This window comes from Vigna angularis, chromosome 5, assembly GCF_016808095.1.
Source record: "Vigna angularis cultivar LongXiaoDou No.4 chromosome 5, ASM1680809v1, whole genome shotgun sequence".
Classification (NCBI taxonomy): domain Eukaryota; kingdom Viridiplantae; phylum Streptophyta; class Magnoliopsida; order Fabales; family Fabaceae; genus Vigna; species Vigna angularis.
Window position 1 is genome coordinate 38,077,219 of NC_068974.1, and position 11,088 is coordinate 38,088,306.

General features: G+C 30.0%; 2 protein-coding genes and 1 non-coding gene across 3 annotated transcripts; all 3 read left to right on the plus strand.

The window, feature by feature from the left end:
* The first annotated feature begins 1,283 nt into the window (after positions 1 to 1,283).
* On the plus strand, positions 1,284 to 1,367 carry TRNAL-CAA (transfer RNA leucine (anticodon CAA)). The gene has a single exon. It is a non-coding gene; the product is annotated as a tRNA-Leu (tRNA).
* A 163-nt stretch (positions 1,368 to 1,530) lies between these two features.
* On the plus strand, positions 1,531 to 2,903 carry LOC108339688 (uncharacterized). The gene is made up of 3 exons (XM_017576875.2): positions 1,531 to 1,722; positions 1,828 to 1,893; positions 2,654 to 2,903. Exons 1-3 carry the CDS (start codon positions 1,675 to 1,677, stop codon positions 2,699 to 2,701), a joined length of 162 nt encoding a protein of 53 aa, XP_017432364.1. The 5' UTR covers positions 1,531 to 1,674; the 3' UTR covers positions 2,702 to 2,903.
* A 5,290-nt stretch (positions 2,904 to 8,193) lies between these two features.
* LOC108340011 (indole-3-acetic acid-induced protein ARG7) lies at positions 8,194 to 8,976 on the plus strand. Its single transcript, XM_017577240.2, has one exon. It carries the CDS (start codon positions 8,317 to 8,319, stop codon positions 8,728 to 8,730), a length of 414 nt encoding a protein of 137 aa, XP_017432729.1. The 5' UTR covers positions 8,194 to 8,316; the 3' UTR covers positions 8,731 to 8,976.
* The last annotated feature ends 2,112 nt before the right edge of the window (positions 8,977 to 11,088 follow it).

Here is an 11,088-nt window from a genome sequence, read left to right on the forward strand (position 1 = left end):
TAACTTTAAATAGGTTAATCAACTAAAAGACTAAGGAAAAGAAAAACTATGTATAACAAATGATAGACATTAAAGGTACTCTTAAAAACTGAGACGAATATATATTAATTGCTTTAAACGAAAACAAATATTATAAAACATAAACTTACCCTTGTGTATATGTAATAATAATAATAAAACTAATAATAATAATATATGCAAACAGAACGAGTTTATAAATAAATATTACATAAAGTATTTCTAAATATTAAAAAATATCCTTATATACAATACATTTACAAAACAATATCTATATTTATCTTTGTATATTTGCCCTGAACATATGTTACTTACGTTTTAAAATACGTTAATCACAAATATCAAAATATACATGATACTAAGTTAAGAAAACAAAATAAATTTCAATCAAACCAATATTATCTATACATACATTAAACTTTATATTTCTAAAGTTTGACAACATAAATCCTAGTCTTTCAAAGACTCAACCTCAAACCTCACTTCACTGATGCTGTGTTTGTTTTACGAAAATATTGTTTCTGCGAATAGTAATGCGAATTTACAATTTTTCATTGACATTTTCAGTAGATGTGAACATGGCTTGTTTAAGAAAAACTACAACTAATATATATTATACTTTTAGAAGTCTTAATTGTTTTCTTATAACAACTTTCAGAGTGGGGTGCTGTTATGCATTCATTGAAAACGAGGATAAATTATTATGTTATATAACGTGACCGTAAATATAATTAATTGAAAAATATGAAACTAACTTATTTGTCTAAATAAAATTTTATAAGCTTATGTATTTTTTTTTATAAAATCTCTATACTCAAATTATTTTCTATTATGGTTTGACTTGATTGGATGGTTAGAGAGTATGATTTATGACCTTAGATTTTATGGTTTGTGATAAATAATTGTAAAATTCTCTGTTTACTTATTTTTTTGAAGTGAAAACTTAGTTTTTAAGTTTAAAAAATGATAAAAGTGTATTTTATAAACATTTATATTTAATGAATTGTAGAAACAATGATGTTTGTTGTATATAAAAATCAAGTTCTTTTATTACCATTTATAAGAAAAAAAGTAGTGGAAAATGTAGTTTGTAAAAAATCCAGTTCTTTTATTAGCATTTCTAGGAAGAAATCAAGTTTTGTTTAAATCATAAACATATCTCTTACGTACTTTTTATAATATTGATACTTTTATACCTAATAAAAGCACAACAAAAATAATTAAATGATATTATTAATATTTTCTATTTCAAAATATAAACAGAAGTCAGGATGGCCGAGTGGTCTAAGGCGCCAGACTCAAGTTCTGGTCTTCGAAAGAGGGTGTGGGTTCAAATCCCACTTCTGACATTTAATTTTTATTTTCTTTTTTTTCTACTTGTGTTTTATTAATTAAGGGTTTGGATTCTGAATTCAAATTGGGCTGATTAACTATTTGTGGGCCTATTGGGCTATGGGGGCAGGAACTCAGTCTCAGCCCATTGAGCGAACATTGTGCTGTTAAGGAGTCATCCTCTGTTTTCGGTCCTACCTTGGCTAGGGTTCCATAATCGACAATTGTGAAGCACTGTTTTGTTCATCATCTGCATTTGGAGTTGTAACCTTCCATCGTTCGTATCTCTCTTCCACCACAACTGCGCCGACATCACTCAATCTAATGGCACCTCCTCCAGGACCTTATTCCGGTGCCAGCACCCTAGCTTTGGTATGCCGCTAATTACCCTTTTATTTTTTTTTCTCGTGAAAACGAGGTACTAAATTCAGTGACAACATTTTTGCTGTTTTTCTCTAAAATTTAATGCATTGGTAGGTCGCTAGAGCTTCCGCTTTCTCCTTCGGTGTTGTTTATGGAAGCATCAAGCTCAAGTACCTTAAGGTATTTTAACGAGTCTCTAGTTTTTTTTTTTTTTTTTTTTAATTCTTCCGATCATTGACTCCTCTTTTTGTGAGTTGATATGCATTTCTGAAACCGTAATTTGGCGATCCAGAGAAATCCGTGACTGGATTTTCATTAAAGATTTTATTAATCTTGGTTTATCTGAAATTCTGGATTGCCGTCCACATGTTGATTTTAAACAGTACATTCATGTTCAGTGGGGTTAATCAGTTGTTTGTGTGATTTTAAAAAGTATACTGTTTAAGTGATTTTAATTTTTTGGACTGAAGATTACAGATTTGTTGTTGTTGATTTGATTAATCAAAGCCTCAGCTTACTGATCCTTTCGTGACTAGTTCTAGTTTCAGTCCAGATCTACAGCCTTAACTTGAATTAAGCCCTTTTACGGAGTCAATTTGTTGAGTGGCTTGCTGATGTTTTGGTAAAGGTCTTGATAAATTGTGAATAGTCTCCCCATGTTTCGAAAATGCTTTATATTCTTAATGGTTGAAATCTGTTCTGGTTTTGTTATATAATTTTGTAATATTTGTGCAATTTCAGTGGCATGCATTGTTGTGCTGTGCCTTGCGTTGTATTTCTATTGCCTTCTATTCGCAGAATGCCGTCCATTTTTACATTTTCTATTTCTTGAATTTGGGATGCTTTATCTTGCTCCGACGTCTAGTTTTTATGATTACACTGTGCTCTGTAGAACTTCTTTTTCGGCAATGGTCTTTAGGCATGCTTGTTTTACTTTCAGGCAAAAGCCAAGTCTCATAAAAAAGCTCAGGAGAAGGCTCATCACTGAAAAAGAGAGAGATGCCTGGGTTGTTATCTTTCTGAGGATGGAGTAGATAACTGAAATAATTCATGACAACAAACTGTACCATGTCTTCTCCCATTTTTTTTTCTGGTTTAAGCTTTGGACAATCTTGAAGCATTGAGTTTAATGCATTATGAAAATATTCAATATTTTGCCTTGTTATAATAAATACGATGTGTTTTTTTTACATGTTTATATTGCAAGATTGCAAAATGCTTACCATGTCTTATTTGCTTAATAGTTATGCATTTTGAAAAATTTTCCAATTTATTCTTAAATTAAGTCGCTCATCTTTTCATGTGTTGTGTATGGAAGTTTAAAGTGTATTCTTCCATCACGCTTTTGTTTGATTGGTGTGATTGATTGAAATGGGTGCGAGGGAAATGAGCTTGGGTCTTTTGTTAGATGTTGTTCCAGAACACTTAATGTAAGTCCTTTTAGCTGCGAATGGCTGTGTTCCGAAAAAGTTACTTCTCTCCTTCCTTCTCGGATATATATATCACACATTAAATCACACATTAATATATATTAAATGTACTTGTTTTAGGAATGTATCACACATTAAATCAATCCATGTTTGGTATTGTAATTACATCGTATGTTTCTATAATTTATACAGTTGAAAAGAGTAAATTAGTTTATCTACTTCCGATCATGCTCTTGTGTTCAAGTTCGAGTTGCAATAGTGTTCTTCTGGAACGATAAGTTATAGCAGTCTTATGTGAAACGTTCCACTTTTATTTAGGTGGCTAACGCCCTAGTATATTTATTACAAAGTAGTTTGATTTGATCCACGTGCTTTATTAATGGTGATTTGTATAGCCGTTATCTTTCTCCACATTTGTTCATTTGCTAATACAACCCGAAGTAGGCTTGACCAATATTTGTGTGGTTTAGAAGTTAAAATTGGAAGTGCTATTGTTTTATTGACTAGGGGTGTGAATTTGCGGATTCCTCAAATAAATTTCCGCTGAATTGCTTTTACGAATGAATGAATGAAAGGTAACTGAATGGATTATCTCATCATTTCTATCTAGATTTAATATGCTTCTTGGGTATAGCCAAAAGCATCAGTACAGAATTACTTCTATTATGAAAGAGTCTTTCACACACTTCTGCTAACCTCTATTTATTTCTCTGCTGCCTGAAATGCCCGTTCTTCTTTATGCTCTTCCTTCACCCGCGTGATCTCCCATGCGGCCCCTAATTTTAAAAATACCATGCTGCCTCAATCTCTTTTATTTGTAAGAGCTTCTCCTTTCTTCTCCAATGGGGTGTTGTATAGCGGGAACGATTGAGGGATTCAGTTTAAGCAATTATAAAACAGAGTATGTGTTTAATCTTTCATTGATCATATCAAATTTGACGTTGAAATTGATTTCTTTAGGCAATCCTCAATTTGTTAAGATATTTGTATTATTTTGGTATGTGTTTGAGTACAAGAGTGGGGGAGGATTGGGGGCATCATATATTCCGTTGATTACTAATATCCAGATGCCATTTATTATCATGTATTTTAATTTTTTTATTCTAGTTAATCAGCTTGTTTAAATCGTTATAATATTAAAACTTTAATTATAGAATATTCTTACTTAAAATATATTTTGGGATTACCTAATTCTTAATGTTTTTGGGTAGTTCTATCTAAAATCTTAAATCTACTTTGAATTATTTCGTTTTGGTAAATTTGAAATGTTTTCGGGTTTCATAATTTAGATCTAAAACGTATCACGAGTGATTAGTTCAAAAACCACCTTTTCTTCTTTATGTACCTTTTATGGTTGTATGTATAGATCGTTTAGGACCTTGAAAGACAATTTAAATATACATTTATATTGTAACTATCCGGAATATTTTTTAAGAACAAGCTTTGAATTTTACAATGGATAATTTTTTTTTAAGAATAAATTTGTGATGAGATTTTGAATTCTACAATAGACAATGTATTTTAATAACAAATTTGTGATGAAACTTTGAGTTCTACAATTGACAATAATTCAGATATGGTAATTGATCTTGATAGTTATTTTTATTGACCGGAAGTTGAAACATTGATACCAAGAATCATTGTTATCTTAGTCCTAAATCAATTAGGGGGAATGAAAATTTAATTTAAAGGTGAATCCTTATAAGATTACGAAGACAAATCCTTATAATGATTTTAAAGATATACTCTTGTTCTCTTTATACTATCTTGTTCAAGTATATTCAATAATTCCATATCATTTTTAAACTCAAGGTTAATGATAATTTAAATGTACATTATTCTGTGAATATTTGATACATTTTCTAATAACAAAATTGTAATAGAGTTCTAAATTCAAAACCGGACAATTACTTATTTATATTTTATTATCTATAGTACTTACTCAATTCTCTAACTTATTTAATAGCTAAATAATTCATAATATTAAAAAATCTTCTTTAGATGGATTTCTCTTTGTACTCAATGAACAATTCTCAAACCCTCAAACTATTTTTCCACCTCAAAGAAATAACACTCCTTTCTTGTAAGAACAGGAAGAACCAGAATAAGGGACTCTTATTTGTTTTTTACTTTAGTTAACGAGGCCCGTGATTCATATTTGTCGTTATTAAGAAGCCCATGATTTGTTTTTGGTGAGAGCTTAATGTACTCAACACCACACGAACTTGTAGATGTCTAAATGGGTTTTCTCCGACTATAATTGGCTGACATGCCAAATTTAACTCAAAATATTTACTAGGTAAAAGATAAAGAAATTAAGAATGAATCCCTTTTTTACTAAGTTGGTGTAGTTTGAAAATTTTTATATTAACTTTTTAAAAAAAATAGAAAATAAAATTTACAATAACTATATTATTATAAAAATTAAATTGAACTCATCGTTCAAAATACTCTCAGTTTTATTATTATAATTATTACAACAAATTTGAACGTCAATGCGATAATCATAATATTATGATAATAATAAAAATATTATTGTAATGAAAATACTATTATTATTCTTATTATTGTTAAAACAATAATTATTATTCCATGGGGTGGAGGTTTAGTCTTCTTTCACAAAAAGTCTCTACGTTTAGGTCATGGTTTTATCTTCAGTACTTTCTTTACAGTTTGATCGAGTTGGATGCTATCTACAAAAAGTACCGGATGTTAAAATTAGTTTTTGTCTAACTACTACTGTAGTAATAAATGCGTAGTAAAAAAAAACCAACTACCTAGATATCAAACTATATTTATAGATTTTGGGATGAACTTAACCTATTACGACTCAAACAATAATGATCTGACTTAGAATTAATTATAATTATTTTCATTGTTAATTTTATTTGTAGTCTTATTGACAGGATAGTCTCTTATGGGATAGAATTAATTATTGATCGGGTGGTCATATTGTATAATTATGAAACAATAAAGAAGTGTAATATTTTATTTAATGTTTGTTTAACTATTCTTTTACCAGTAACTAACTACTTGTTCTTCCCAGCTAACAAAATAATAATAATAAGAGTTATTTCGAAAAAGAAATTTACAAAAATTGATAAAAAGAAAGGCCGAAGAATTTGGATCCAGTGCGTGACATTTAGTAAAAAAAGAAATGCAAAACGTGAACGTTCTCTCTCCTCTGTTGCTCCCTTTCTTTTTTCTGTTTATTGTTAATGCAAGAGGCAGCATATATATTCGAAAATAATCAGTCATGCCGGCGTTCTAATCAGGATTACTATGTTTAAACGATTATGGGGACAGGAAAATCATGGGATTAAGAAAATGAAACATTACAAAGTGAAACGCAGTGATTCTGTCCCTTAATGTTTGTCTCTTTCTTCAAAACCCTTTGTTAATGTTACTAATAAACAACTAACTAACTATTAATTTTATTTGATTTGACCTCACTGCTATCACCGAATCTCATCGCCTATATATCTTTGGTCTTCTTTTGCCTCCTACCATTCTTCTTTTAATCTCTCCATTTCAAGTTTCACGAGTAGTTAATTAATTACATTATTTTGTTAATTACACTACTTATCATTTGGAATCAAAATCATGGTTTCTAAAAGCAAATAATTTATCAATTCAAAGAAAAAATGAGTTTTCTTGTTGGTCGATGTTGTGTTTCTCTCATTATTAATGTAATGATATCGATTCGCATTGAGTTCCATTTTTGTGCACTTGATTGGTAATGGACAACATTATGAGTAAAATATATGACTGATTCGCACGATAATGAAAGCTACGAACTTTGCAACAGGATTATGTAGTTGGGATCTAATGCAGTTAGAAGACAAAGATCAGGTTTTGAGTTCCCATAATCTCAATGTTAGATATGAGGAAACATAATAATTAATTAAGGCAAGCACATGTAAGTAACGTGAGCATGTTCAGTAACTTAAACTACAAACAAAGTTAAGCCTAATTGTTCTTACTAGTTATTCCAACTTCAAAATAAAAAAATAAGACACATTTTGATTCACAACATCTACGTTTATGCCATTTCTTTCATTAAAGAAACTTCACATAACTTAGTAAGAGACAATTCCTTGCTTTTCTGGTTTCTAAGGGTGAGTCACAGCCTAAGATCAGATTGAAAAACGTAGTAGACAGACAATAGATGAATATTTCTATATTATCCTTTGTTAGTCTCAAGAAACAGAAAAAGATGCTATATTAGTTGAAAGATGGTTATCGATTTAAGAAAACATGTTTTTCATGATAAGAAGGAGTAGAGAAAATGTCTCGAACTAAAGTTGGAGAAAGTACTGCAGTACTAAAATAATCTATATACTTTCAAGAAAAACTCGAATCACCTTCAACAAATGGATAATTCAGCTCCCAAACTCATGTACGAATAATATTTTGTGAAGTCTGTAGTTTCACACCATTAATTGATCCAAAGTGCCATGAATTATGTCGACAACAGCTCTTCAAAAAATCTCCACAAAAGTTGCATTGTCTTTTGAAGCATCTCTCAGCTCCGACTCATCTCATCAGAGTCATCTTCACTTTTAACACAGTGGCTTGAACCCCACTAAAACAAGACAACTCAAAAGATAATTTTCATTATTTGATTAGTCTCTAGATAGGTACAATACTTTTTAGACCTGAACATTATATATATATTTTTAAAAAATCTTAGTTTCCAAAATTGTTTGAAGTGGCCGAATTAAAAATTGATTTGAAGAGAAAAAGGGATTAAAATAAAGAGATATGTAAAAGGTCGATGAGAAGAGAAAAAGGTGATGTTAGGGATAAAAAGTGGAGATATAGATTTAGCTTTCTAAAAGGAGACCTAGTACAATGCATAGAAAAATTGCAATGCAAGATAAGAAAGCAGGGCTAGTGGGCTATAAGGCCAAGCCCACATGAGTCACCCCACTGGGTTCCACATGGGCCTGACTACGATGGAGGCAACAGGCACAATCTCGTAATTATCTCCAACTTTAGTGCCATTTCGAATTGCCCAAACCATATATACCCCACGCGCCCATTTGCATCTTCCACTCCACCCACCTACTCAACGAACTCTCCACACTTTCAAAATCCGAACTCCAAAACAAAACGCACTCAAACTCCGTTACTTTCTGTGTTTTATTTCCTTTGTTCAGACTGTTAGAGAATGTCGCCGTCGACGACTGGGAACTGCAGCAAAATCCGGCGCATTGTGCGCGTGCGGCAAATGCTTCTCCGGTGGCGGAGGAATGCGCGGCTGGCGGCGTCGGACGTTCCGGCGGGACACGTGGCGGTGTGCGTGGGGCCCAGCCGGAGGAGGTTCATCGTGCGCGCCAACTACCTTAATCATCCGATCTTCAAGACGCTTCTCGCGAAAGCGGAAGAGGAATACGGTTTCTGCAACCACGGTCCTCTCGCTATTCCTTGTGACGAGTCTCTGTTCGAAGAGCTTCTCCGGGTCGTGGACCGACCCGTACCCGGATTGTACACGCTCGAGGATTTGAGGAGACGGTGCCACGTGGATGTGTCGAGTGGCAACTCTGAATCGTGGCCGTTGCTTCGTGATGAACTGATCTGCTGAGTTGACTCGGTCCTGAAAATACAATATTCATTTTCACTAACTACTCTTTTTTTGGGGTTTGTAATTTTTATCCTAATTAATGATTTTCGGTGAGTTTTTATTTTTTAGTTATTAGAGAGATTAAACAATGAAAAGAGAGAAACTCTGTATGATTATTATTATTTTATTCGTTAAAAGACTAGGATGTATTGTAATTGTAATTTGTATTTATTAAAATATGCAAATTACTATCAAATTTAGAGTATTGATCCTTCTTTTTTATTAACTTTACTTCAGTAGATACGAATTAGTTATCTTTAAAAAATATATAAAAAGTCAATTCCTTCAAAAGCAGAAATTCGGAAGAGTAAACCCTTAATTTCTTATTAGAAAAATAAACAAAAATCTATTCAATCTTAAATATAAGAGACCTATTGTTGTTTTAGTTTTCGAATTCAACCAAGCAGAATATCTAGTTTTGGGTTATTCATAATCATATTAAAATATTAGTTAATTTTCCTTTTATTGATTAAAAGACCTTTTTATAAAAATTAGGACAGCTGCCGTTATGTAACTACAATGCTACGTATAATTATTTTTACAATATAATTTATATTACATATTAATTTCATTATTCTTGTAAAACATGCCTATGCTATTTATTTAAAGTGATTCTTGCATTTTCACTCTTTGTTATTAGAGTGACATAGAAGTTTGAGAAAATAATGAACCAAAGACATTTTGCATATGAAAACTTTGTAAAATGAAATTTAAATATCATTCATAATTCCTGTTACAAAAATTCCTTAAGTTCAAAGTTAATATAATTTTGTTGACTTTTATTATTATTATTATTATTATTATTATTATTATTATTATTATTGTTATTATTGTTAATGGAAACCATGATTACATGTTAGAACTTAGGAGGTCTTTCTGGTCTGTATTATATGATGTCCATGGAAATTTTGGAGCCTTAAAAGGACATAAGCTTCATGGCATCGTTGACTTATTTAGTTTTTTTTGACGACTTTAAAATATAAGAAAACAATTAAAGTACAATAAATGTCTTAACTAATTTAAAATTAAATAAATCTATAAATGTAAAGATATACTTTAAATGATAAATAATGTTATTTTAAAATTTAAATGAATATAATTATACTCATAATTTTTCTTTTACGAGAAATCTCTATTAATACAAAGATATTTTAATATAGATTTATATTTTAATCCTGTGCTTTGCACTTTGGAAGGCTCTCAATTTTCTGCTTCAACACCATTATTTCATTGCAAATTTACATCCACATGAACTGTCAGGGGTGAAGGTAGTAATTTTCATCTGAGGAGGTTCAATATATAAGATGAAAAATATATTAAAAATTCTAATTATACTGGGAGTTAAATAGTATTTTAAAATATTTATAATGATCCAAAATAATATAAAGCTTAAATTAATGGAAAACAAAATGATTATTGAAATAAATTACTTAAATCAGAAAGTTTTTTCTTGAGTAACTACAATATGACAAAATAAAATATAAATATTCATGTATGTAATAAGATTTCAAATTTGTTGAGATAATAATGGTTAAAAGGGTTGGATTTTAAATTAATAGAGACACTAGCTTCGATTTTCTTAATTTTATTGTCAGATTTAGAGGTTGTAATATTTCTTTCGTCGATAAAAAAAGACAGATATCAGTGTTATATTAGTTTGTGTGAAGATTAAATATTAAAATTATCCTTAGTTTGAAAATATTATATTAACTCGAATTATTAATTAAAATCGGTCACTGATAATTAACTCTTTACTTTTTTTTACGCTCTCTGACCATGATACTAATATTGAGTTAACTCAATGTTTAGAAATTCCTACCACAAATAATTTGTTTGAATATTGTAATTGCTTGTCAATCAGTATATAAACCTAATAATTAACATGCGTAATATTGAATAATTAAAAAAAAATCCTACTGATAATTATATAAATAGTATTTTAGATATTTTATGTGAGAAATATTATTATTAATTGTTAATTATTATTGTTATTATTATTATAATTATTATTGCCAACTTGATTACATGATAAGATTTATTTAAGATTTAGGATATCTTTATTGCCAACATTTGTACATGACAAATTTAGAACTTTAAAGGTTGTTTTGTGGATAGGATATGCATAGTTGACTTCCTTTTTCTTTTTTAAAATAAAATGCTTCAATATAATACATCCATATAATAATTTAAAATAATAAAAATAAAGATATAGTTAGAAATACAACTAATAATCATTTCATAGTGGAATTTTAGGACTAAGAATTGTCAACCTGTGTATGTGCTTTACACTTTTGGAAGACTCTCGATTGTCATTCCTTC

Coding starts and splice junctions, on each gene's coding strand:
- LOC108339688 (XM_017576875.2), top strand. CDS start 1,675: ATGGCACCTCCTCCAGGACCTTATTCCGGTGCCAGCACCCTAGCTTTG. Junction 1,723..1,827: donor GTGCCAGCACCCTAGCTTTG/GTATGCCGCTAA, acceptor ATGCATTGGTAG/GTCGCTAGAGCTTCCGCTTT. Junction 1,894..2,653: donor TCAAGCTCAAGTACCTTAAG/GTATTTTAACGA, acceptor TTTTACTTTCAG/GCAAAAGCCAAGTCTCATAA.
- LOC108340011 (XM_017577240.2), top strand. CDS start 8,317: ATGTCGCCGTCGACGACTGGGAACTGCAGCAAAATCCGGCGCATTGTG.